The following is a 27930-nucleotide window of genomic DNA, read 5'->3' as shown; positions in this document are numbered from 1 at the left end:
GCACTAGCCCTGAACATGGCACAAATCCACCATCTGTACATTCTGAACCTGGGCGATGTCTGTCTTGGACAGCATCAGTCATGGTGGCTCTGAGCCTTCCCCCATACCTGATTCCACAGTGCCATCACACTGAGGTCCACAAACACCAGACCAAGTCCTTGGCGGAACTGATCAGCGACATCCCCAGCAAGGGTAGCGAGGTAGCCAGAGGCTGTGTAGTAGGCAAGGGCCACTCCAACCACTGAGAGCTGCAACCACAGGTAGCTGTGAGGAAGGGCCCTTCTGGTAACCACTGATACTCAGTCATAAATTGACTGCAAAAACGCTAACTAGACACATAAAAAACTACCACAGTGGCTCCACCTCACAAAGAAAATATTTGAAGGAGGCTACCTCCAGCCAGGTTCTTGGGCTTCGCCAGTAGCTGAGGATGCCTTTTTCAACCATTCTGCTGAGTTGAAAACAGAGGTGGGTCAGGTTGAGCACCAGGAAGACCAGCTGTCAGGGAGAAAAGAAACAAGAAAGGCAGCTAAAAATTAAGATACATTGTTCTTTCAAGATCTGAACTTCTGGCTGGCTTCCCTGGTGTTCACTTTCTTGATCTATAGCATTTGATAATAACCTTGCCTTCAATAGGCACTTCAAAGGCTCACAGAAACCCAACAATGGGCTCAACAGAGATTGGAAGAGGGGATATGGATGTCCAGAGCTACCATGGGCCACCTGATCTCCATGCAAGCCCTTTCTTAGCTCCACTCAGGGCAATAAGTCTTCACACACACATGAGACACCTGAAATATGAAACCATTGTAAACTTTCTCTCTCTTCTATCTTTCTATCTTCTGTCTATGTATCATCTCTCTATCTATCCTTTATCTGTCATCTATGTATTTATCTATCATCTATATTATCTGTCTGTCTATGTATGTATGTATGTATGCATCTATCTATCTATCTATCTATCTATCTATCTATCTATCTATCTATCTATCTATCTCAGTTTCCTTGGCCAAGGAAAGTCTTCCAAAGATCTTGTATGATAGAGTTCTTTCTAAGTAGTGTTCCCACTATTATGTGTTGCCTCACAGCCCCTGTATTCACGCACCAATCCAGACTCTTTATTCACTCATCAGTGACTGTCTGCAACCCCCTCTCTGTCCTCTTTTGGAGCTGTACGGACTGTGTCCCATGGGCTGCTCTAAGATGCTAAAAACACAGTCAGAGCCAAGTTCACTTTGAGGTTAAGGGAAGGTGTTAGGAACAGTGGTTCTATGCTGTCCTGAAGGTCAAGGCTGAGGAAAAGTCTAAACTTGTAAAATTTTGTCCATCATGGTGTTTTTGCATAGATTCTGGTACTTTAAAATATCGCACCAGCCTGATGCTGGTGGCTTATGCCTGCAATCCTAGCTACTCAGGAGTCAAAGATCAGGAGGCTTGCAGTTCAAAGCCAGCCCAAGGCAAATAGTTTGTGAGACCCTAGGTCTAGAAATCCCATCACAAAAAAAAAGGCTGGTGGAGTGGCTCAAGGTGTAAGGCTTGAATTCAAACCCTAGTCCCATGGGAAAACAAAAACAAAAACAAAAACAAACAATGATCTCACTAGAGTACAAATCACTTTGATTACTGATTTTTTTTTTTTGGTGTCAGAGGCAAGTGTCCCTCCACCCCATCCCAAGAGAGCCCAGACTCTGCCCAGTAGTCCTCCCACCTCCTGTCCACCCATGCCACACAGTTCTGAGCTCCTTCCCAGATTCAGCCTTGAATGTGCCTCTGAAAAGTCCCTAGCCTCCAAAGCCTCTTGGGATTCCTCCTCTCCACTCCTGAGGCCAACTACCCTTGATCTGGAGTGACAACAAGAATTGGTTCTTCACGGCAGAAAATCTAAATGAGGCAAAAATCTAGCAAAGTTCCTGAGGCGAGCTCAAGATGGCTGCTGGGTCTCTGTTCTGTGAACCACTCCATTTCACCCAGACTTGGGTACTTTATCAAAGGTTGGTGTCCCCCAAGCTTATTGTTCAGATCCCAAGGCCTCTATGTATCTGTATCTGGAGATGGAGGCCTCAGAAGAAGTGAGATTAATTGAGGGTGTTAGGGTGGGGCCCTGATCCTTTATGATCATGTGTCCTTACCCAAAGAGATGCCAGACAGCCCATGTACTCTCTTCATTCACTCTTGCAGAGGGAGCCATGGGAGGACACAGTGAGGAGCACAGCCCTTACTAGAACCCCACCTTCCCAGCACCTTTGATCTTAGATTTCCAGCCTTCAGAACTGTGTTAAATAAATGCTTGTTATTGAGTCACCCAGTTTCTGTACAGTGGTTCTGTACAGTGGTCCCCCTGGTCCGGGCAGGATACATTTCCAGATACCCCTCTGGGTGCCTGAAATTGCAAACAGTATCAAACCCCACAATGGGGATTTTCTTTGTCTCATGTGTCCCACACCTATGATGTGATGGGTACATGACAAGGGTATGGGTGGAGGGGCGAGCCAGTGTCCTTTCCAGTGGGGGTGCCCAGCCCAGGTGAGGCCTCACCAACTTATGTTCATCCAGGAAGCTGGAGAGACAGGTGAACTCACCTTGGCAAGCAGGAGGTGGTAATGCGGGGTGGAATCACTAGTGAAGATGCTGAATGACTCCACTAGGAAGGATGGGACCAGGCCTCCTGTGGGGAGAACCTCTGTGTTCAGGGTCACACTCGAGAAGAGTTGGGCTGGAGGGTTGAAGAGGGTAAAGTGCACAGACACCACCTTGGTGCTGCTGTCGATCCACCTGCTGGCCCTGAGGGCGGTGAAGGCCTCATAGGCTTCCGCTCTGGAGAGTAGAAAGGACTCACTTGGAGGAGAGGGAGCCAGGCTTTGGAGCCCACAGAAAAACCTGACCCATTGTGCCATGCTGGGAATGCCTAATGCCTTCACAGGGACAATGACCCCTGAAGTTGCAGAGTGCTGGACAAGGTGGCTGCTCAGTGTCTTAAGGACCACTGTGCATCTCTCCTTGCTCTATCCTTTTGCCTACAGCAGATGGGAAAGGATTGAGCTCATTTATACAATGTTGGGGACAGATGCTCAATACCCTCCCCAAGCCTTCTAGAATATTCACTCTCCTCTTTCTATAATGGACTCCACTGTTGGAAAGAAGCCACTTTTCACTAATCCCTATTTGGTAACAGGTAGATCATTTCCTTCTTTTTTTTTTTTTTTTTGCATTCCTCTGAGCACCCACTACTGTAACTGAACAGAGATGTCCTGTTGCCATGAGCTAAGGACCATCTGATAATATGTCCTCTCTGGCCCTGATGGTGGTGGCATTGTCTCCCTTGCTTGCTGTAGGCACTCCACGTCCATGGTGCCTGGGCTGGGAACCGTCCAGCAGGCTCAGATGGACACTGTCCCTGACTTGCACCCACCTTGTTTTGCCCAGGCTATGTACACAGCCCTCCTTTCTTGCCCTGCAGGCCCTGGGACCACTGGGGGTCACATTTCTGTCCTCAATGACTCCAACTTCAGGGCTCCATTTAGGAACAGAGTCTTCAATGAGTGCCAAGAATGTCCTGGAAGGCTGTGGAGGAAAGTGCCAATCAAGAGAAGCTATAAGTCCCTATTCCCAGTCTGCTTGCATGCAGGGCTCTTGAGCCCTGGCCACACCCAGGAACAACCTGGTATCCTGGTCCCTCATAGCCTGTTCTGCAGACGCGTCAGTGTCTCTGGCTCTAGCAGGATGACAACTCCACCTGCTGAAGACCAGTACCTGACCAACTAGCAGAGTTCTCCATTACAGGAAAACACTTATCTTGGGGCCCTTTTCCTCACATGAAAAGAAGTATTTGGTTCTTTGAGTAAAAGACCTGCTTCTGACTGGAACACCAGACTCTAAGCCCCAACAGTGAGCAAGGTAAACCTTGTCACCAGAATGCCAAGATGAGGAGAGGCCTTTGGAGAAGAGCAGAGGCTGAGCGTCCTCCTCTCCCCAGCCCTGGCGGCTAACGACTCATTCTTGAGTGCTCTGGGAAGCTGACATCATCTGTCAGGCTCCTATTCCAATGTCTCCCAGACTTTTCCAGTTCAACTCACGTGTAGAAGCAAAAGCAGAACGTCTTACCTTGTGTGTTCTGCTGGGAGAAACTTTGGTCTGCTTCATTACTGAAGCACCAATTAGGTAGCATTTTCCCCCGAGGGCTCCAGGCTGAAAAAAGCAAAGAGACTCAGAGCACTATACACATGCTGTCAGCAAGTGGCAATGAAAGGCTCGGGGAAGCTTGGGATGCTTGTGCCTACCAAATTGGAGGTCAGGATTCTACCTTCTTTCGAAAACCATTCCAAAGATGCCACCAACTTGCTAAGGAAGATGGCACCTCCCTCCCCAGCCTTGTCTTGGGGAAGAGCTAGGGTTCGAATATTGTCTTCAATGAATGAAGAAAATGTGGCATTTATATACAGTGGAGTTTTGTCCAGGCACAAAGAAGAATGAAATTTTGTCATTGGCAGGTAAATGGATGGAACTGGAGAACATCATGTTGAGTGAAGTTATCCAGGTTCAGAAAGACAAAGGCTGTCATGTTTTCTCTCATGTGTGGAATACAGACCCAATACAAATGCAAGAAATGTTATGGAAAACAGGTCACGCAAAGGGAAGGTTACATATGAGAGAGGGAGGGTAAAAGAAGAAAGTTAAGAGGGTGAATATGGTTGAGGTACTCTCTATACAGGAATGAATATAGAATTTTTAAACCTGTTGAAATCACCATAAGGGGAATGAGACAGAAAGGAGAAAAATAGAGGGGATGAACTGATTTGGGTTATAATACACATATACATGGAAATGTCACAACAAGGAAACTCCCTGTATAGCTATCTTATACAAACAAAAATGTCTTTTTTGAAAAATGGAGAACAGGAAGGTTAAAACAGGTCCTGTCTTGGGGTTGGCACCAGTGAGAGGGGGAGGATATAAGGAAAGGGTGTAGGAGGGTGAATATGGTGGAATATTATGCACTCATGTATGAAAATGGAAAAATGAGACCTGCTGAAACTGTTCCAGGAATGGGGTGGGGGGGAGAGGGGAAAAGGGAGAATGATGGAGCAAGTAAAAAAAATGAAGGACAGGAGGTAAAAATAGGTCTTTTCTGGAGGTGGGAAACATGGGAAGGGGGGTGGGCACAAGAAAGGAGAGAATAAGGGTGAATATGGGTAGGTGTATTTTGCATCCATACATGAAGATAGAAGAATGAAACCTGTTGAAATTTTTCTAAGTAGGGGAGAAGGGAGGAAGAGGGAGAAAGATGGAGGGGTAAATCTAACTAAGGTAAATTGTAAGCACATTTGTAAATATCACAGCGTACATCTCTGTATAACTGTTATGTGCTAATAAAAATTTTTTCAAAAAGAAAACACACTGGAAAAAAAAACTCAAGAAAAAACAAATGTCATCTTCATAATCTGTACCTCCTAAGAATGATCTATTTTTTTTTCACCTTTTCAAATTTCACCATTGTTGTCACCTCACGATACCATGTAGAATCTGACAAAAATTTAAAAAAGTAGCATTGGGGGAATTCAGGACAGAGATACTGTGTTTTTTAAAAAAGGAGGGAGGGGAGAAAGTCAAATATAAGCAGAGAATGGGATTGAACAAAATACACATTTGCTTTTTCTGCTGAACTTAGGACCAGCCTTGCCTTTTTCCAGAAACTTCCCTGATGCTCATCTTAGCTGGTTGTTCCTCCTCTGCTCCAAGTCCTCCTGACACCCCTGGTCAGGCCAGTCCACCAGAACTAGGGTCTTCCATCTACTCACCCTGCACCCCATTGGCCTGAGGGATCCTATATGGTGTCCCTCTGTCTGGCTCATGCTGGAAAGTATAGAATTCGCCTAGCCAAGGAGGGTGTAACAGGAAGAATAAGCCAGCCTAGCAGGTGGAGTAACAGGAGCTCTGTGGCTACGGCAGAGCCACAGACCATACACCGCACAGTCATCAACACCTTCCCTGGTGTCACCTGTGCTGACCCCACTATGAATTCGGAGGAGATGTGCAGAGGGGAGGAGGGACACACACCTGAGCCCCCGGCCCCCCAGCAGCAGAGGGGCCTCTGGAGTGCAGCCCGTCCAGCAGTGTGGTCATACTCCAGTCCCACCAGTCATCGGTGCTTCTCAGGCTCCCCAAGGAGTGTCTGCCATTTCTAAATTCAAGAACAAAAACAAAAGGTTGCTTCTATATCCATGAAACAAGAGAGAGAACAAAAACATTCTTTCCTGACAATTGTTCTTTCATTGCAATTTCAGGGACTCTGTGGAAATTCAACCAAAGCCACCAGCCACAGAAGACATGAACTCTGGGATTGACTTTGCTCTTCAGTGGGAAGAAAGAAAGATGGAAGAAGTACTTGTTTGTTTTCTAACTCCATCATTCAACAAGTGTCACTCTACAACTTCTAAGCACCGTGTGGGGCTCCCCAACAGCAATGTTTTCTTTCTTTCTTTTTTTAGGATTTTTTGACTTTACAATGGTATAAAAGTTCAGTCATTAACTGTTCTGTTGTTTACATCTGTGGTGTGACAGAGGCATGACAAGAGTGTGGGTGGAGGAGCAAGGCAATATCCTGCCCATTGGAGATGCCCAGCCCAGGTGAAGTGTTACCTCCCCAGGAGCCAATAAATCCTGCGAGCACTCCAAGCCTTTATCATAGAGCAGGTTTTTGTTAAAAGATGTCACCCATCTGTAGGTGAGTGTGACCACTGTGAGCTCAGTCAAGGCAGGCTAGTCAAGCTAGTGCACAAGACAGGCCAGGTGTATTGTAATCAATGTGTTCTCAACTGATGATAGTTTCAATTTGTGATGGATTTATTGGAACAGAGACCCATCTTTTTTTTTTTTTTTTTTTTTTTTTTGGCAGTGGGATTGGCGGTACTGGTTTGAATTTAGGGCCTCATACTTGCTAGGTAGTTACTCTACCACTTGAGCCACTCTTCCATCCCTTCCTTGTGTTGGGTATTTTTGAGACAAGGTCTCATGAACTATTTGCCCAGGCTGGCTTTGAACTGCGATCCTCCTGATCGCTGCCTTCTGAGTGGCTAGGAGTATAGGTGTGAGCCACTGAAACCCAACATAAGCAAGGAACAGATACATAAGTGAAACATGCAGTATGTCAGTGATAAATGTGAACAAGAACTAGGAATGATGGGAAGTGGAGACTGGACAAGTAGAGATTTTAGTTCAAGAAGCCATGGAGCACACCAGTATGAGGTTACACATTAGCAAAGATCCAAGGGCCATGAGGAAGGAGTCACCTGGTCACCAAGGAAGGCGTTCCAGGACAACAAGGACATCTATGTGCCTGGGAGGCTAGCAAGAGAGGGGAGGCCTGCATGGCTGTGCAGAAGGCACAGGGCAGGTAGTGGACAAGGGAAACCAAGGCTCCATCCTCTCTCTACACTGACTGCCAACAAGGCATATCAGAACCTGTCTCCCATGATGGCTGTGAGCACTGGGTGACAGCCACAGGTGAAGGGCAGTCCTGGACAGCAAGGAGTCAACGAACTCTAGTTCTCTATTAACTTCTTTGGTCTGTGACGAAGTGGGTGGAGCCAGGGGCCTCATGGGGTACATGCTGGGGTACCACTGAGCCTCACCCCCAGCTTCCCCAATAAACACCCTGATTACACTTAGTAGCTATTAGCTTCACTTTTCCACCAAGGCCTGAATTAAGGGAGCCCTGAAAGAATTTCAAACTGACTAAACATGTGACTTTAGATCAGTCACACAACACAAAAGGGTCACAAACTTAAGCTGAGGCTGCTCTTGGCAGCACTGACTTAGCTCTGGACTTCAGCCAGAGGTGAAAGGGGAAAACTACATGTTCCCCAGAAAGCAAAGTACCTCTCACCTAAGGCTACAAAACTCTCTCAGGTGGACTTCATGAAGGGAAGAAAAGAGGTCAGGATAACATGCTCATGGGTACATCCACAGCAAGTAGAAATGGCTGTGATGTGGTTGTTTATCCAAATCTTTGTCCATGAAAAGGGAAGACCAAAATACTTCTGAGGGAGAAGTGATAAGATGCTAGAAAAGGATATAAACACAAAGGCCAGGTGTGGTGATACATGCCTGTAGTCCCAGCTATATACGTGAGGTATAGATGAATAAAATCAAAGTCTGAGGCTGGCTCTAGGCAAAAATCACAAGCTGAAAAATAACTAAAAGCAAAAAGGGCTAGAGGCATGGCTCAAGCAGTAGAGCATTTGCCTAGTAAGCATGAGGTCCTGAGTTCAAAACCCAGTACTGCAAGAGAGACAGAGAGACAAAAAAAGAGAGAAAAGAAAGTCAAGTCCTCCAGGTATGCACAATTTTAATTGTCCTGTCTATTCCACAATCAAGTCTAGCCTGTAGCAAGGGTTCACTCGAAATTCTCCCTTGCCCCCTCAAATGTCTCCTCTATTTCCTCAGGACTGGCCTTGACTAAATCTGTTTCCTTCCCCTGATTTCTGTCTCTCCTTTTTTTGACAGAGGGGCAAGCAGTAGGTTCCTTGGATTCTGGTAACAAGACTACTCCAAAGTATGGACTGCAGACAAGTCCTTCCTTTGTGGCCTTGACAAACTGGACTTGGGAAGAAAGTTCCAGAGAGCTTGTGACTGAGCAGCTAGCTCCAGCCTGAGATCCAGCTGTGCCCGTCTCTTCCCAACTCATGTCCAGGGATGTCACCGTGGTAGTGTGAAGCAGATGATGGTGGTACCATTTCCATCACGGAAGTTGGCAGGCAGACGCTATCCAGCAGGGCCTTTGTTCTCCAGAGACAGCAGAAGGGTCGAATGACAAAAACCTTATTCCCATACAAGGGTGTGGAGCAGGAACTCATTCCCTTGGCGACTGAGGGCAGCTTTTGTAGACAATTTAGGAAATTTTTTTTAAAATAAATTTTTTATTAGGATATATTCTTTATACTGGGGGGTGGGATTTGTAGTAATAATTCCAATTAGTTTTATATGTACACTATTTACATTGCCCCTGTCATCTCTCCCCATCAGCCCCCACCTAGAAAATGTGTTTTTAAAATCTTATAGTCTTTATACACAATGGAATTTTATACAGCCACGAAGAATGAAATCTTATCATTTGCAAGTAAATGGATGGAGCTGGAGAACATCATTCTGAGTGAGGTTAGCCTGGCCCAAAAGACCAAAAATCGTATGTTCTCCCTCATATGCGGACATTAGATCAAGGGCAAACACAACAATGGGATTGGACTATGATCACATGATAAAGCGAGAGCACACAAGGGAAGTATGAGGATAGGTAAGACACCTAAAAAACTAGATAGCATTTGTTGCCCTTAACACAGAGAAACTAAAGCAGATACTTTATAGCAACTGGGGCCAATAGGAGAAGGGGACCAGGAACTAGAGAAAAGGTTAGATCAAGAAGAATTAACCTAGAAGGTAACACACATGCACAGGAAATCAATGCGAGTCAACTCCCTGTATAGCTATCCTTATCTCAACTAGCAAAAACCCTTGGTCCTTCCTATTATTGCTTATACTCTCTCTTCAACAAAATTAAAGATAAGGGCAAAATAGTTTCTGCCTGGTAGCGAGGGGGTACGGGGGTAGGGGGTGGGGGAAGGGGAGAGAAATGACCCAAACATTGTATGCACATACAAATAAAAAAAAAAAAAAACCCAAAAAACAAAAAACAAAACCTTATAGTCATGGACTGGAGGTGTGGCTCAAGTGGTAGAGCACTTGCTTTGCAAGCGTGAAGCCCTGAGTTCAAATCCCAGTCCTCCCTCCCCCAAAAATTATATAGTCATGACCAAAATATTGGTCAGTATAAAAAGAATTCAAGGACAAAGGAAAGGTCATTAACATATGGATTAATAGAGAGCTGTGGTTTCAACAATTGGTATGGACTATAAATTGTTAAATATTTTCCAAACCTGGGAATAAAAGTCTAGATCTGACTGGTTTTATTTCCTTTTCCTTAAAGAGAGATTACTTCCCTTCATTTGAGTGCATGGTCTTTGCTGGTTTTACATTTTTAGAGTCTAGTTTATGCAGGATGTTTGTTGGGTGTTGGTTGTCAATTCTACACTTGTCTAAGACCCTAGTCAAACTATGCATGAAACCCTGAGCAAATGAACACTATGTGTTATATGTACATGTTAAAATGCAAAGATTAATCATTAAAAAAAAGACAGCAAAGGAAGGTGAAACTTCTAAACCAAGGACTAACTGTACATCTGACAAGGGATTAATAACCAGAATAAACAGGGAGCTGAAAAAACCAAACTCCCCAAAAATCAACGACCCAATGAAGAACTGGGCAAATGAACTGAACAAATCTTTTAAAAAAAAACATGAAGAAATGCTTACCATTTCTGGTCATAGAGGTAATGCTAATCAAAACCTTGTTAAGATTCTACCTCACTCCTGTTAGAATGGCTACCATCAAGAACACCACCACCAACAAATGTTGGTGAGGATGTGGGGAAAAAGGAACCTCATATGCTCCTAGTGGGAATGTAAGCTAGTACAACCACTATGGTAGACAGTACGAAGACTCCACAGAAAGCTAAAAGTAGACTGGCCGTACAAAAACATTCCTAGATATATGCCCTAAGGAATGTAGGTCAGGTTACAATAAAGACACCTGCACACCCATGTTTATTGCAGCATTATTCACAATAGCTAAGCTGTGGAAACAGCCAAGATGCCCCACTACCCGAATGGATCAAGAAAATGTATTCATACACAACGGAATTTTACTCAGCCACAAAGAAGAATGAAATTTTGTCATTTGCAGGTAAATGGATGGAACTGGAGAACATCATCTTAAGTGAAGTTAGCCAGGTTCAGAAAGTCAAAGAACGAATGTTTTCTCTCATATGTGGAATATAGACCCAATAAAAATACAGCAGTATTATGAAAAACAGGTCATGCTAAGGGGAGGTCACATACAAGAGGGGGAGGGCAAAAGAAGGGTGTCAAGAAGGTGAATATGGTTGATGTACTCTCTATATGAGAATGAATATAGAATTTTTAAACCTGTTGAAATCACTATAAGAAGGGAACTTCTTATAAGGTAGAAAGGAGAAAAATAGAGGGGATGAACCAATTCGGGTTATAATACATATATACATGGAAATGTCACAAGGAAACTCCCTGTGTAGCTATCTTAAACAAACAAAAATGTCTTTTTTTTTCAAAAACAGAGAAAAAAAAGGTAAAACAGGTCCTATTTTTTGGAGGGGTTACCAGAGGGAGGGGTGAGGATTTGAGGGAAGGGTGTAGGAGGGTGAATATGGTGGAGATATTATGTCTCATGTATGCAAATGGAAAAATGAGACCTGTTGAAACTATTCCAGGAATGGGGAAGGGAGGATAAAGGAGAATGATGGAGGGGTGAATTCAACTTAGATATATTATAAGAACTTTTGTAAATCCACAGGTACCCCCAATACAATAATAATATGTTAATAAATCAAGGAATAACACAAAGGAGTATGACAGTAGAAGGGAGGAAAAAAAGGGAAAAATGATATACTAATCTAGAATAAAACAGGAGGTTTCACATAAAAATTCTAAGCACAAATAAAACACACTTACATGTGCTTATGATATATACGTACACAAAGAATTATAGACAGGATGCGTACAACCAAGTTGAGAACGGTGATGTTGGGAGGTTGGAAGCACCAGGAGAGGACAGAAAACAGGCTTCAGTCTTGTCTGTCATGTTCTATATCCACATTAATAAAGAATCAAATTAAAATGGAAAAAAATTGGTAAGCAAGTGGGAGAGCTGCTGAAGTATACAAAAGGTGTGACTCAGAAACAGAGGCCCCAGGAGAGATGTGAGGAGATGAGACAGGCACACCACGCATGCAGACACAGCTCTGCAGTCACTGCCATCAAAGAAAGGAGCACAGGGAGGCAGTGAGAGGGAAGAGGAAGGAAAAGGAGGGCGCTGAACTTTCAACACAGAAAAGTGTTCAGCATCTGCTCTTGGCAGCACGAGCATGTGACAGACAAACTGACTGTACATTGATTGCCTAATGTGGGCCATATTCTGTATTTTTAAAATAATAAAGTAGTGTAAGTTTTTTAGCCACATTGAACTTGCCCTTCATTCCTCTCTCCCTCCAACCTTCTCTTCCCCTTCCTTCCTTCCTTCCTTCCTTCCTTCCTTCCTTCCTCCTTCCCTTACTTTCCCTCCCTTCCTCTCTCCCTCCTTTCCTTTCTTCTTCCACCCCCTCCTCCCTTCCTCCCTTCCTTTTCTTCCTTTCCCCCTTCCTTTCTTTCTTCCTCCCCTCCTTCCTTCCCTCCCCCTTCCTTCTTCCTTCCTTTCCTCACTCCCCCTTCCCTTCCCTCCTTCCCTCCCTTCCCTTCGCTTCCCTCCCCTCTCTTCCTCCCTCCCTTTCTTTCTTCCTTCTTCCCCTCTCTCCCCTCCTTTCCCTCCCACACTTCCCTCTCCCCTGTCCCTTCCTCCCTCCCTTCCGCCCATGCCAAGGCATGACCCAGGGCTTTGTGCATGCTAGGCAAGCATTCTGTCACTAGACTACACCTTCAGTCCAAGTTTGCACAACTTCAGAGAAATGTTATATCTCTGAACACTTGCTCTCTGCTGGGATGGCATTAAAGGAACGAAGTCCAGAATGACCTGAATGTGACCAGAGCTGAGACGTTCCACACCCAGATGAATCCGCCCTGTGCTCATTTGTGGCACACCAGAGGGCAGGAAGTGAACCAAGGGGTGCAAGAACATTTCCAGCCTTGTCTATACTAATCATAGCAATTACACAAAGTAGGTCTACACAGCCAGCTAAGCAACATGGAAGATAAAACAGCAGTGTTTTTCCACATATGGTCCTTGGATGGAGCACCTCTTTCATTTATTGGTGCTTTATTTGGTTTATTTTTGTTTTGATTTACTTGGCGTTGCATCAAGTCTTTACTGAGTTCAAAAGCACTCAGAATACAACATTTAAGTATGACAGAGTCCAGCAGCGCAATCATTTCTTGTGTGTGTGAAGATTAGAACTCCAAATAGCCCACCCCCCTCCTCACACCCTTCCTCTGCAGCTCACAGTCAAAAGACAGCCACTGGTCCCTAGGCCACAGAGAGCCCAGGCCAGTCCCTGCCTTTCAATTAATCCCTCTGCCCTGCTGGGCTCCACTCCTCTCTGGAATGCAACTAACAACAGATCCTCAGGTGTTGTTGATGTTTCAGATTAGGTACTGGGTGGAGGAGGGGTGAGGCTGGGAGGGTCCACTTTAAACATTCCATTTTGAACCAGGACACATAAATTTATCACTGCCTGATGGCAGAGCAGCCAGAGGGGTGAGGTGTTGCATCTTTGTGGGAAACATAGGGTCTCTCCCGGGGTGGGGGGGTCACCATTTGAGGGGTTCATCTACACATGCGTGTGGATAAGTCACAAACAGCTCAGCGTGGTATTTCTGATTTGAATATTGAGAGGCAGCAGTGCATACGAGCAATGTCAAGAGTTGTGACATACGAAATGTGAAATGAAAATAAATTAGCCAAAGCTAGCAATCTTTCATGCTTGGGTTTCCTTTTCCACAGTCTCTTTGTTTTGCTCACAGCGTCATCTACTGGCACTAGCTGTGCGCCTGTTCTGAGGGACAGCTGAGAAATCACTACAGAAACCACTGTGACTTTTGTAGACCTTGGCACAGAAAATACCAGCTAGCTTTACTGCTAGAATCTCAGAAACATGAAGTCGAGTCATTGAGCTCACCATTGAACGGTGACTTACCTTGTTAGTGAGTCCTAAAACTAACAAGAAAGGATGATATTTGCTGACCACTATCTGGTTGAGTAGCAATAGCCCTCTCTTTTGCAGAAGATAAAAATATATTCTTTTTTTTGGCAATACTGGCATTTGAACTCAGGGCTTCACACTTGCTAAGCGGGTGCTCTACACTTGAGCCATTCTGCCAGTCAATATTCTTAAGTAATATATAGAGCAAATAGATTTTCTGACCACCCACTCCTGCTCCCCCAAAACAACAAAAATATTTACATCAAACTGGATTGCTTAGTCAAAAGCAGCACATTCGTAGAAATGTTGCAGAGATGTGCCTTAAAATATTCTGTGTAGAAGGAGAAAGTAAATCCTGGAATACAGACAATGATTTGACTTCCTGTCACTGAAATCTTAGTGAATCACCAATAGCACATCAAATTGTAAACTTCAGAATTGAAATCAAACCACCTTGAAAAACCTATCAGGCTGCCTGCTTTTGGCAGGTGCAATACAGTCTGATCATGGATTTAATAACAACTTTCAATAAAAAAGGACCACTGAGTTGAATACAGACATTGGTGCCAGCATGCATCCAATGTCACAGACTCTGAGACACAGGAAATGGATACAGCCTGACCACTGCTCTCAGACCTTACCTCTGCCTCGGGGTGACATGGGAATTTTCCTACTTTGTGATTTTCAGTTCTTCCATGATTACCTATGATGACAATCTACTGCTTTTAAAAGTAGGAAGAAACAAACGAATACTTAAAAAATAGTATGGAATTTGAGGGAATAGTACAGACAGTTTGAAAGTGGGTATGCTGCATTACGAATTGCAACCAAAGCTTTTTGTTGAAGATTCTGCAAACAAACAAAACAGAAAACCCCAAACACAATGGTAAGACCTTGGAACATCCTTGTTCCACGACTGACCCAATATGAGTTGCTAGGCGCATGCCCTAAGTCTGGGAATGGAGGCTCCCCTTAAAACAGGGAAATAATGTCTAGCGAGTTAACTTAACAACCTTCCCCAGACTTCATATGTGGGATGTGGTGACCCTTCTCTGGGCTTTAATCATGCATGGGTAGAATGGCCCAAAGGAATGGATTAGACTGTAGGGTTCTGTCTTCTGACCCTGCTTGTACTGAAAGACCAAGACAGAGCTGGCTTTCTCAAGGAAGGGAAGGAAACCCTGTGGAACTCTGAGCTTCCTTTGGGTGTGCATTGACCATGAATTACTGCAACTACAGGAGTTCCCCAAATCTCCTACCTGATAAATTCCCTCCGGATGGCTTGATTGAGAGAGTACTCATCTGGGGAAAATGTCCCATGTATTATAAACAAGAGCAGAAGCGGCATGAAGACACACATGGAAATGTCTCTGCAGGAAGAGGGTTTGGAATGAGCACCCGGGAGACCCCATGTGGGTGCATGGGCATCCCAGTGTTTCCTTCAGTAAAACATCACGAATGAGAGGAAATGTTTGTGTAAGGTATGAGATGTACTGGGGATTCTTCTCTCTCATTGACTGCTGTTCATGAGTGATGTCTACATTCATTAACTCATTAAAGGTTGAAAAAATGTTCAGGTTCTAATTCTGGTTTTTATTTATTTATTTTTTGGCAGTACTGGGGTTTCAACTTAGTGCCGCACACTGGCTAGGCAGGCACCGAACTGCTTGAGCCACTGCACCAGCCCTGTTTTATGATGGTATTTTCAAGATAGGGTCTCATAAACTATTTGCCTAGAATGGCCTCAAATTGTGATCCTTCTGATCGCTGCTTCTAAAGTAGTTAAGATTATAGGCGTAAGCCACTGGTGTCTGGCTTAAATTATTTTAAAATGTCACTGGGCCAGACTGATGCCTGGGGAAGAAGTGCTGTATTTACCAATGGTTTCTCACAGCCTTGGGTGCCCAGGTCTATTGCTTGTCTACTGAGCTGTGGGTAAGATTGAATGTGATTGTGGGTGAGTTGCTGGGTACCAGTTTTCAACCCACTTCTCCTAATGGACGGGCTACAAAGCCAACCTTCCTGACTCCAGTTCTGTTTCCCTGCATCCCATGTGCTGGAGCACAGATGCATTATGGGAGAGGATTTTGCTGTCTACACACCTCCTTCCTCAATGTGGACAATCTCAGAACAAACACTGGTACAGGACACTACCTCTGAAAGGGGCACTGGACCTGAGCAAGTTCATTGTCATCCAGGCCACTACCTACCTCACGGCTGTCTGCGTGCGGCTCTTTCTCCTCAGCCTCTCTCTGGTGACCCTTAGCTGTGACATGGATGGTGGCCGGGCCCAGCGCTGCTGGCGCTGTCGTTGTCGGGCAGCCAAGACCTGTTAGGGAAGAGTGCTGTGAACCTTGGGCTGGTGGTAGAGGGAGCGAGGCTGTTGGCATTCCTGCTAAGCCAAGAATCAAGTCATCACTGCTTTTTGCCTGGTATTTGGGTCAAAGAGGTACTTTGTGCAGATAACATATACAGGTTGTTGGGGAGGGATAGGAATTGGAGAACAGCCCCATTAAAAACTCCATTCCTAGCAGGGCACCAGTGGCTCACGCCTATAATCCTAGTGACTCAGGAGGCAGAGATCAGGAAGATAGTGGTTCAAAGCCAGCCCTGGGCAAATATTTTGCAAGACCCTATCTTGAAAAAAACCCATCAAAAAAAGGGCTGGTGGAGTGGCTCAAGGTGTGGGCCCTGAGTTCAAACCCCAGTACCACACACACACACACACACCGAAACAATAACAACAACAAAAATTCCACTCCTGGCTCAGGCAAGCCTTTTGGCCTGTTTTGCAGCTGGGCCACTGCAAACTGTGGGTTCACAGGAGAGGCATGCCTGACCCTGTGAAATTTCAGGAGTTAGCTTTGACATTTGCACAGTAGTTTCTCTTAGAGACCTTGAAAGACTGGAAAAGTCATTCTAAAGTACAGTCTTAGCGAGGAGAACTTTGTCATGAATGCTACATTTACGGCTCTCATACTGTGTGTGTTTATGGTCAGGACATAGCAGCAGCCAGAAAAAAATGAACCCATCAGAAGTATTCACTCATTTATCTCTCACCCATTCATTTGTCTACTCAATGCACAATCCAGAAGTAGGTCTGGGGTCAGGCTCAGGGGACATGTGAGAGATGCCAGCCCTTCTTCCCAAAGCCCTTGGGCTTTTGAGAAACATATAGCCACTACAAACGCCATGAAGTAAAGTTTGGGAACTGGAGCTTGAGATTCAAATGCTTGCAGCTGAATTGTCATCCTCAGAAGGGCACTCTCTGTGGCTGAATGTGTGGGAAGCCAGTGGGTTGGATATCTGGACTTTAAGATGCTCATGGGATGGGCACAGGGTTAGAGAGATCAGCCTGACCCACAGCCTGACTGGTCAAAGGAATGTCAGCACTGAGAATGAGATTGTAGAAAGAGAATGGAGCTGCCCAGGGCTGGTGCAGCTGTACGTGGGGAATACAGAGGAAGAGTCATTGAGGCAGCAAGGGAAGCTGACATGGATGGTGTGAGGAAAGCAGGGTGCTAGAGGGCAGGGTGCAGGAGAAGGGGTGAGATGCCTCTGCTGGCTGCTATGTGACCTTGGCCTTGTTATTTCACCTTGCTGAGCCTCTAGCTCCTCGTCTTAAAGTGGGGTGCAATGATGCTGCCTAATTCACAAGGTCATGTCAATGTCAGTCACATGCAAATGTAACAGCACAAAGACAACTACAGAGCTGATGGTGACTGCATGTTCTCAGCAGAGGCAGAAGGTCCAAATGAGGCCAGGATTGGGAGAGGAAGGCCATGGAAAAGTCATCTACTGTAGATGTGTGGCCTGTTGGAACATGGGGCTCCTTTGAGATCAGGGGTGGGGTGAGTTGGAGAGAGACCATCTGAGGGAGACTGCTATGTCCTTGGTTTAAGGTCTTACAGTTATTCTACAAGGATGGGGTTGCATTCCACAATAGGAGCCCATGAATTTCTTCATGGTGGTTAGATCACCTTTCTCTTTTTCCTGTCATCCATACCACTCAAGAGAATGCATGGATAAAACAGGTAAAAATTGAGTATTGGAAGGAAGGAGGGAAGGAAGGAAAGAAGGAAGAAAGGAAGGAAGGGGGCAAGGGAGGAAGAGGGCAAGGGAGGGAGAGAAGAAAGAAAGCAGGGAAGGGATGGAGGGGAGAAAGGAAGAGAGAGAAGAGAGGATGTAAGAGAGGGGAAGGGAGGGAAGGGGACAGAGGGAAGGAGGAAGGAGAGATGGAGGGGAGGGAGAAGGAAGGAAGGAAAGGAGGGAGGGAGGAAGGAAGAAAGGGAGGAGGCAGGGAGGGGAGGAGGGAAGGCAGGGAAGGAAGAGGGAAGGAGGGAAGCAGAGGGAAGGAGGGAGGGAAAGAAGGAAGGAGGGAGGGAGGAGAGAAGGGAGGAGAAGAAAGAGAAGAAAGGAGGGAGAGGGAGAGAGGTAAGGAGAGAGGGAGAGGGAAAGAAGAAAGGAAGGAAGGAAAGAGTACATGTCCTATGTGCCCACTGAAATGTAAATGGCCTAAAAGTTCTCCAAAAGCATGACCAGGAATTATTTCTCACTTGCTTCAATACTTTTAAACACACTCACTTTCTTGAGGCTCTGATTTCACTGAGTTTATGCACTTAACTGTCACATATGTATACATGAAGAAGCATAAGAAATTAAAATGCATACTGTGGGGTCCCAAAAGGTGCAACCAGATTTGAACTCAAAGCCTGAGTTCTGATCTGCAGGACACAGGATCCAACACTGTTCTCTAGAAAGCCGTTCACATGGCAGACATCACCTCACCTTTTCAGCCTCCTCTGCACACTCAGCCATGCAGCAGCTGGGAGAGAGGGGAATGTGAGCTCCATAGCCTTCTTCCAAGTCCAAGTCCAGACTCCTAGTTGCTGCACGTAAAGACTCAGTGAAAAATTGATCATCGTCTTTTCTTTTCCAAGCGAAGCCCAAGGCCATGCAGCAGATCTGGAAGGAAGGACAGGACACAAATGGTCAGTAGCGTTATGTTTGTGGCCCTTCCACGCAGAGATGCCTTCCTGATCCCTCATAGCCAGCAGGTTCCATCTTCCAGTTCTTGCCAGACACCAGTGGCCACTGTCCCCAAGACCCTGGCTGCCTACTCATTTGTTCTTTGAGGCTCACATTCTCAACTGAAAGGTGTGGGCAAAAGTGGTTCATTCCTGGCAGGCTTTGAGGATGTCTGAATAACAGGCCCATGTGGACCTTACCACAGAGCCTGGCTCCCTGTTTTCTTACTGTCTCAAACCAAACTTCAAAGAAAAGTACTGCATTCCCAAAATGCAGTCACCATGTCCCCTCCCTTCCAGTTGTTCTGCAGACAGGAGGCACCTCTGCTGCCAAGGGGCATCTTACCATAAGTGGCTGGGTGATAAACACACAGCAGACCACGGAGAGGAACAGCAGGTACAGCCATTGCATACACTGCACTGAGACAAGCCTGCCCAGGAGAGAGTGGTCTATCAGCACCTCGAGGGTACAAGTCACTGCCACTTGGCCCAGAGATGTAGTCTGAAAACCCTGATGCCCTCCCACCAGGAGATTGGGGCAGTAAGTAGGTGGTAGCCTAGGAAGGGCTGCTGGATGAGGGCATTGTGTCCTTCTGCCCATCAGAAGAGGGAGGGGATAAAAGAAGAGAGGAGACCAAGGGAGGAAGGGAGGAAAGAAAGAGGAAGTGGGGAAGGAAGGAAAGCTAGCTGGTGTTAAGAGAAAGGAAAACTCAACCTATGGACAGAACACAGCACAGATGAGGCAGGAAGGAAGATGAACTGGTTGGTGGTAAGGGGACAGGCCACTCTTGAGTATGTCTTCTGCTCCTCTCCCAATCTTTGGATCAAGTGCACTGAATGTCCCTGTGTTATAGCTGAGGGTTGGAAAGGGTTCAAGTACCCAATCCTACCTCAGAGTGGTTTCGCATGTACAGTTGGGAGAAGGGACACTGTCAGGAAGAAAGGAACTTGGGTTGGAGCTCCTCGTGGTTTAGGACATGTGGGCCCAGAGGAGCCATGCTGAATCACCCTAGGGTCTCCAATGGTGGCCTGAGTTGCTCAGGAGCCAGACCAAGAGACATCATGTGTGTGTGTTGGGGGAAAGGACAGAATGGAATCTATGACACATGAATCATAACTCCTGTCTCACAGGCATATGTTTTTTCAAATGATGCAAGAAGATGGACAACTGGTTCTGGCTAGAGTGTCCAGGTCAGAGCTTTCCCTCTTGGGAGCTCAGAGTGGAGCCCTTCCTTCCTGAGTGTGGGCCCAGAACTCCACCTAGGCTGAGCGGCTGTTGGCAGACCTGGTCAGGCCAAGTGACCCTTAGGGGTTTGCATATGATTCTACTCATCCACAGAATGTGGGGAGGGTAAGGGAGAAAACAGTAATGGTGACATCTGATGACTGAATTTTGTGAGTCTCCAGAAACACAGGAATCTCCTTATAAATGCTGGACTTCCACAAAAAAGATGCAACGATATCTGAAAACCTCAATAACTCACCTGTAGCCAAGGAATCCTGTCCCCACACCACAGGCCAACGAAGCTGACCCACAGATGAACCAGCTTACAGAGCTCAGCCAAGGAAGACAGGCTCTTGACCACCGGTACATCAGTCCCTCAAAACCACTGCTGGGAGCTAAGAAAGAGCAAGACAGAGACAGGTGGGTTAGCTGAGCTGGTCAGACCCACCCAGCGTGATGTGAGCTGTATGTTACTTTGACTGAGCCACTTGGTGCCCAGACATCTGTTCAAACATTATTTTTGTTGTGTCTGTGAGGAAGTTTCCAGAAGAAATTAACATTTGAATTGGTCCCTCTCACTGTTTTGGACTTCATCCTGTCAAATGAAATGAATAAATGAGACACTGGTCTTTGCCTGAAGGATTGGGGGTAGCACCCTCAGGAGCTCTCAGGGCCATGTCCTCCAAAACCAACCAAGAGGTCCCCAACATTAGACATGGAGGGACCAGTTTCCATCTTGGATCCCAAATAACTAAGCAGGCTGACTTGGACCTGCAGGGTCTACTCTGATTGGACCAAGACCCCACATGCCATTTGCACACAAGGCTGTGACTCTCCATGGCCATCGTCATCCTTTGTCTGCTATGATACTTCTCCAGAGTCATACCCAAAACTGAAGTCACCCTTCACAGCCCTTTGTGTCTTGGAGGGGAGTCATTGAGCTCCGTTGCTCAAGGGATGTTGCTGAGAGGAAAACCCGTGGAGTGCACATCTGGAAGCAGAAGGCTGTGTTCATTTAGAGCAAGTGAACAACATGTCATGTCCTAATAGACTAGGGAGTTCCCAGCAGCGAGCTGGCATTGGACAAACCCGGTGGCATTTGCTGAGCAGGAAACAAGGAACATGTTGCTGTAGGGGACAAGAGAGTTGTTCTGAGCCACAATTTACCAACATGCTCCTTAGTGTCTGGTCCACCAGGGTGATCTTCAACTTCCCAGCCCAACTCACTGTCCAGCTTGTCAGGGGAGGGTGACCAGTCCTAGGGACAGCTTGCCAATATTGGTGCTGTACTACCGCCTCCCCTGGCTGAGGTCGCACCTGCTCACAGAAATGACCTTTTATCTGTTCTTCCCCTAACCACCGTGTGTACCTCAGTCAGACCCACACATAGGCCTTACTAACCACTGTCTATGGGGCTGTGCCCACCTGCTGTTGGTAACCAGTGCTCCAGGACCTGTTCTGACCATTTGCCCATGAACCATGTGGCCCCAGCCCATCAAACCTTACGCACGGATGGTCCTTCTTTCCCCACTTCTTCTCGGACAGTCAGCATGCTCGCCACTGGATGTGGCTGCCTAGGACATGAGCACCTCCAGACTCTAGCAGGGTAGTTCCCTGCCTCTTCCAGCTAAGAGCTGAACCTCCAGCATAACTTGAAAATAGGTTGTTACTCACTCTAATTTGCATTAAAAAAAGAGTGAATGGGCTGGTGGAGTGGCTCAATGGTAGAGCACCTGCCTAGCAAGCCTAGCAAGCATAAGGCCCTGACTTCAAACCCCAGTACTGCCAAAAAAAAAAAAAAGAGTGAAGCTTCAAATTTCAGAATATTTAAAGAAAAGTACAGAGTTTCATACTGACTTTTAAAGATCTGATCAAACCTATGTTAAGGTAAACCAGAAATTACCAAGATTTGGGACAAAGCTAGGTGCCACATTTTCAGATGGATCTGTATCTGTTTTTAGATGAGACTAGAGCACTTAGTGACATTTGGCCCAACTTTCTACTCACACTGGCTCTTCCAAAAGCCTCAGGCTAATGTTGGACCAGCAGGAAGGGGCTGTTCACTGCAACCACATAGGGATATTACCTTGTGGATGCAGAGATCCATGGTGGCTCTTCTCATTCATAGCAGTCTCATGGTGGCCAGCCCTGCAGGCCTCCAGATCAAAGGTTGGACAGGCTGCACTGCTGCCACTTGCTGCCTCCCTCCAGGCAATGTCACTTCCAGAGAGAATGGATGATGCAGGAAGCTAGAATAATAATGTCAGGACAAGGTCAATGCTTTCATAGATAGTTGTGGCTTCAACAGTGGTACTGTTGCAACTGCCTCAAAGGATAGGTGTGGCCTGTCCTGGTCACATCCAGGTCCTGGGGACCTGGTCAAGTGCAGGCCTCTGGTGAATTCCGAAGGAGGAAGCAAAGTCAACTTCTAGGGGCCACCTCTTAGGGTGCCCACGGAGCAATGCTGGTGGCCCACAGGTGGCTCCATGCATCAGGCTGAGTACATCCTTCTCCTTCAGAGGCATGACCTGCTAGAGGACAGCTGCAGCCAAGAGCAATGGACTAAGTAAAGGCTCAAAGGAAGGGGGTCCAGAACCCCAGCAGGCACTTAGAAGTGGAGATCATGCTGCATTCTGAGCATAACACCATGGCTAGGAGCAGGGGCCATGGAGCTATAGGGCAGGAGTGATGTGAGAATCAACTAATTTGGGTCTTTCCTGTCAAAAAGCTAGCTAGTTGATAGAGCATAAGACTCTCATCTCAGGGTCCTGGGATTGAAACCCCCACCCCCAGTATCACACTATGGAGTATGTCTGTAATTGTGTGGATATTAGCTAATATCCCCACTTCTATGTGCTGGGTGGCATGTCACCTGGTTGTAAAGTTTCTGCCTTTAAGCAGAGAATTATTTGTCATTGGATGTCCTAAAACTCAGACTGCTAGTTTTAAGATAATCATTGTCCAAAGGAATCTCTGCTTCAAGGTACCCTGGGTCCATGGGTTAATTATATACTTGGTGCTGCCATTTCATATCAAACAGTCATTTCAGGCCTCAGTTTCCCCAGAATCCTAGAAATTCCCACCTTATGGCTCGCTTTTTTGTCTTTGGGTATACCAATCAAATTAAGTCTCGTGTCTGTGCTTCCATCATGTCTACTCTTCCCCTATGCCCTCCGCTAAACCTTAACTTTAGTCAGTTGTGAAGATTGTGAATCTGAGCTCCCTCCATTAGAGCAAGGGGCAGTCCTGTATCAGGGATAAAAACTGAGGGGTCCTTCTGCTGTTCCCCACCCCCACCGGCCCCTGTGTGTGTGTGTGTGTGTGTGTGTGTGTGTGTGTGTGTGTGTGTGCTGGCTCGCCTGACTCTGGTCAGAGGCACACACACCCTTCTACAGAGGTAGATTTTGCCTTGCTCATTAACTTTTGAGCAGGTGTCTGATTTCTGGTCACAGCAGCACCCTGGTATTTCTAACAAGTAAGCTGGAAAGCCCAGGGAATCAGGCGTGCCCTAAAATGCCCCCACAGGGAAAAACTCCCCCCAGGGTAAGAGCACAGTCACACACATCCAGAAGCCAAAACCCCATTAGAAATTGCCCTTCACTGGCCTTGAGTGGAGGACTTATTGAAACCCAGAAAGAAACTCCTGCCTTTGGGACAGCTCCTTCAATCCCCACTTCTCACATGAGGACAGAAGTCACTGGCTGAGCAGATGTCCAGGTCATGTTGCTTCACAGCCTCTCTTCCTTGGGCCTTGCCAGTATTTCATGGGACATACACACAAGGCTGTCCAGATTTTACAAGGCTGCATCCCCTTCCTGTTTCCTGCCACTGTTGCAACCCTTTCTCCTGGACCCTACCTGGATCTCCACAACCCCCATGGTCTTTGGCCTGGGAAATAGCCCTCCTTCTCTGGAGGGTGGGCACTGGCCAGCATGGTGAGTCTCTCATCTCTCTTTCCCTCGTTTGACTCACGCACGGGCAGACCACAGCCAAGGGAGGATGCCAGAGAGATACAATGGTAGAGAATTAACTAATGGGTGTAGTTATTCACTTACCTTGTTTGGCTCTTGAATACCTGGTATCCTTCTACAGGAATTAGAGCCTGATTGGGAAAAAACCAAAAAGCAAAAGGCAAATGCTGAACCAAGGAACAAAGGCTTTCTAGGGGCACAACTTTCATCAGGAAATACTCCTCCTTCCTGGCCTGCCAGATGAGGCTTTCTGAGAGACAAGACAAGATAAGGACTTCCTGACAGCACTATCCTGGTGTGGGGGGCTTGGTCGACCCCTCACCCACCCAAGGCTGCCCTCAGAAACAGCAGCATGAGAAAAATGTGTCAGTAAAAAAGTAAAAAGAACCTTAATGTGAACGTATAAAAAATTTAAAAGTAATCATCAGACTCAATAAAAACTGGGAAAATATTTACTCCTCAAGGGACAACAGCCTACTTCATTAAGTAGGGGAAAGGACTTATATGTCATTCAGGAAAAAGAGATTTGACAAGGTCAATATAAACAGGGGGAAAGAAATGGATGGCCCACAGAAAAGAAGGTGGTTTTGAGCATATGGAATGAAGCTGGTGTGAGATAAACAGTGTATACTGAAAGCAGGAGATACATTCCTACTTAGGAGGTTGCCCCCAAAGGATCAGCCACAGGGTGGAGTTTCTGATTTTGGTACACATTACCATGAGGTGCTTCCACGCATGGTCTTCGTAGAGGCTGGCCTGGCATAGTCTGGGAACACCCTGTGGCTCCCTGCAGAAGTGAAAAGTTTGATTGGTGAGGAGTCCCCCAGTCATAGAGGTCTGCCCAGGAGCACAGGACCACACAATTACTGTACCTTGCTGAGCCTGAAGAGCAGGGACAAGAGCTGTGCCCCTGGAGAAACCAGGATAGAGCACAGGAGACCCAGGAAGAAGGATCTGAAAGTGACCTCAGTGGAGCCAACATCTGGAAGAGACTGTGACAGTCCAAAAGCACCAATTATGTCGTCAGAACGAGTCCAACCCAAAACACAAGGGCACTAATAATTCCAAACAAATGTATTTAATGTGAGGATGTCTAATCATCCTTTAATCTAATCAAAGTTCTTTCCCCATGAAGTTTTTCCCACCATCCAAGGGGCTGAAAAATCAGAAGAAATCATTTATTTTCCTCCTAGACAAATCACTGTAGATTGGACAAATGTTTTCTATGCACCCACTTTTCATGAAGTATAGAGTCTGTTGACTTAATTTTTGTCATAATTTGACAAGAAGTCATCAATAGTCTCAGTATACCATCAAACAGGGAAAAATGGTCAAGGTCTCAGATGAGACAACTGGTCAACCCTCCAGTAATGACCCACTGGAGATTTCCCGATGCAGGCCCCAAGCTTTTCCTAGGTAGATATTGCAGTTCTGGTCTTGCTATTTGATGATACTTATTTATCATCTTTTAAAAACTGAATTCTACCAATATAGTACTTTTCGTAAAAAAAAATTATCCAAATCCATAATTGTTACCACATGTCTATGACTGCTGGTGCTATGTAAGGGAGCCAGCATTGCTCTTCCACTGACAGACTACTAAGGTGGACCCCACCACCACATTCTCCTGCAGAGAGAATCACATGAACCCAGTGGGTTGGCCTGTGAGTGGCCGAGAGGTCATCCTAAGAAACAAAGTCTAGCTATTTTCCCATTGCCCCAAAGTCATGCTATTCCCCCCGCCCAGGAAAGACTAGGTCTCCATTTAACAGCTTGAACTGATTCTCTACATCTTGTGAGGAGTAATTAGACCAGCATATAGTACAAACTGGCATCACTGTTCTCTCAGCCAGAGGATTTGTGAACAAATTGTCAATCTTAAAAATAGCAGGAGTATTCTCACAAGACAACCTGGGCTGCCAACACCTCTGGGAATGTCATACTGTATGGCAACTCAAGGTTGGAGCTCCCACACAGCAGTAGTCACCCAAGCACAGTGGTCCCTCAGCCACGTGTGCCAGCTGACAACCCCTCCCAGTTCCATCTACCAGCCCTCCAATCACACAGCTCACTTCTCCTACTATAAACCCTTCTCCAAGGACAGAGACTTTTGCTAATTACTTCATCAAGAGGGAGCCACACTGCAGGTATTGGATTTGTACAGTACTGTGGAGAAACCCTCTGCCTCCCACCTGCTCATGTCCTCCTGAAGTGACCAGAGCAGTGAGGCATGCATAGACACACAGCAGGAAGAAGGACACGGCGAGCCGTGGGGTATGCAGGTAGCCACTGGAAGAGGGCCGGCTGTATACCGAGAGCCAGATGTGGAAATCCTCCAGGTACTCGGTGAACTTTGAATAGAAAAGCTGAAACAGAGAACAATTCCCTGACAGTGAGTGTTTATGTGAATGGAATGAAATCCTGATTGATTGCCTGTAATGTTCTGAGCTGAGACTCCAAATTTCTTGGCTTTCCTTTCTTCTTTTCCTTTTTTTGGCTGTACTGTGGTTTGAACTCAGAGCCTCAAGCTTGCTAGGCAAGTGCTCTACCCCAACCATTCTCCCAACCCTTCTTGGCTGGTCTATCCTGGCTCGCTTGCTGGATGTTATGTGGACACCCTACATCACTCCGTGCTCTGGCTCCTTTCCTGCCACCTCATCACCTTAAGTGTGGTAGCATCTTGCTATGGTCACATTCTTACCACCCTGGACTCTCGCCCAGTACAACATCTAGCTGAAGCCTCCTGAGCTGGAGTACAAAGCATCTTCTGCCTTACTTGTGTGGTTCTCAAGTGCCTTCATGCCAGCTCAGAGAGACCTCCTCACTAGGACCTCCTGTCACATCTCTCCTTTGTGATCCTAACAGATTTTCAAAGCTCTCTGTTCTCATCACTTCCCCCAACAACACAGTTCATCTTAATCAGGTCTAAGTGTAGCAAGAGCAGGGGCTGTTCACCTACATCTGTCTTCAATAGCCCTACATGTAGGGTCTACCATGCAGCAAGTGGCCTGTTGTTCATGGACTGTCCTAAGTTTTAGAAGTTACAATCTTATCCAAATAATGTTAGGTGCTCCACACTGTTCTAGAGAAAAACCCCAAAAGTTCTTCTACATAGAACTGACATCATGGAGTACAAGAAAAATAATAAGGAAATACCAGCAAAAACAATTTTAACAGAATGAGGATATGTCTTTTGTATGTAGACTGGCCAAGAGGTAATGATTGCTTGATGGGACATAGGTATATGGGCTTACGGATGACTTAACTAGCAAGAGCAGATTTCTTGCATATGATTTGAAGCAATGCAGCTAAAAAAGGAACAATTGTCTATGGTATTCTGTCAGCGAAACAGTTGCTCTTACATGGAAATAATTACCTGAAGAAAAGTCTCAGTTGAAGCAGGGCCTTGATTTTTGATGCAGAATTTTCACTGGGCTGGAGGTGTGACTCAAGCAATAGAAAGCCTGCGTTGCAAGTGTAAAGCTCTGAATTCAAACCCGAGTTCCACCTCATTGGGAACCCTTGTTTCAAATTCATCTTGATTATGTTTCTTACTATGCCCAAGTTGGATGGGGCATAAATGAGAGACCCTATTTGAAAAAAATCCCTAAAAAGAAAAAGAACTGTGTGTGTGTGTGGGAGGGGGTATGGGTCAAGTGATAGAGGGCCTGCCTGGCAAGTGCAAGCCCTGAGTTCAAACTCCAGTATCACCTATATATAAGACAACACTCCAAATCGATTAATATTATAAATGAAATTTTCCCATGAGGAAGAAAAACTTAACTCATTTAAGACTGAGGATGTCTTGATAGTTGACTTAAGGACAAAGTCAATGCAGTTAGAGTTGGAATAGCTTAAAGAAAGAACCGTGGTGAGAGACACAGAACTAAGTACTGTATGTGGCTGACCTGTTGGGTACACTGTGGAAG

The 27930-nt window shown here is 45.9% G+C and overlaps 1 protein-coding gene across 1 annotated transcript in view; it reads right to left on the bottom strand.

Annotated features, from left to right (window-relative positions):
• Nucleotides 1-27930, bottom strand: part of Pkd1l1 (polycystin 1 like 1, transient receptor potential channel interacting) — a 130872-nt gene that overhangs the window by 10911 nt on the left and 92031 nt on the right. Inside the window, exons 34-49 of the mRNA XM_074058154.1 lie at nt 26194-26367; nt 24874-24993; nt 24719-24788; nt 24086-24132; nt 22117-22279; nt 20290-20425; nt 19152-19236; nt 18567-18743; nt 15989-16107; nt 15038-15148; nt 6055-6178; nt 4102-4185; nt 3410-3561; nt 2580-2814; nt 394-498; nt 108-248 (exon numbers count right to left, since the gene is read on the bottom strand). Of these exons, the coding sequence (XP_073914255.1) occupies nt 108-248; nt 394-498; nt 2580-2814; nt 3410-3561; nt 4102-4185; nt 6055-6178; nt 15038-15148; nt 15989-16107; nt 18567-18743; nt 19152-19236; nt 20290-20425; nt 22117-22279; nt 24086-24132; nt 24719-24788; nt 24874-24993; nt 26194-26367 (2043 nt within the window). The remainder of the gene's footprint in view (nt 1-107; nt 249-393; nt 499-2579; nt 2815-3409; nt 3562-4101; nt 4186-6054; nt 6179-15037; nt 15149-15988; nt 16108-18566; nt 18744-19151; nt 19237-20289; nt 20426-22116; nt 22280-24085; nt 24133-24718; nt 24789-24873; nt 24994-26193; nt 26368-27930) is intronic.

This window comes from Castor canadensis, chromosome 2 (assembly GCF_047511655.1).
Source record: "Castor canadensis chromosome 2, mCasCan1.hap1v2, whole genome shotgun sequence".
Lineage (NCBI taxonomy): Eukaryota > Metazoa > Chordata > Mammalia > Rodentia > Castoridae > Castor > Castor canadensis.
This window is presented reverse-complemented; position numbering and strand designations above follow the sequence as displayed.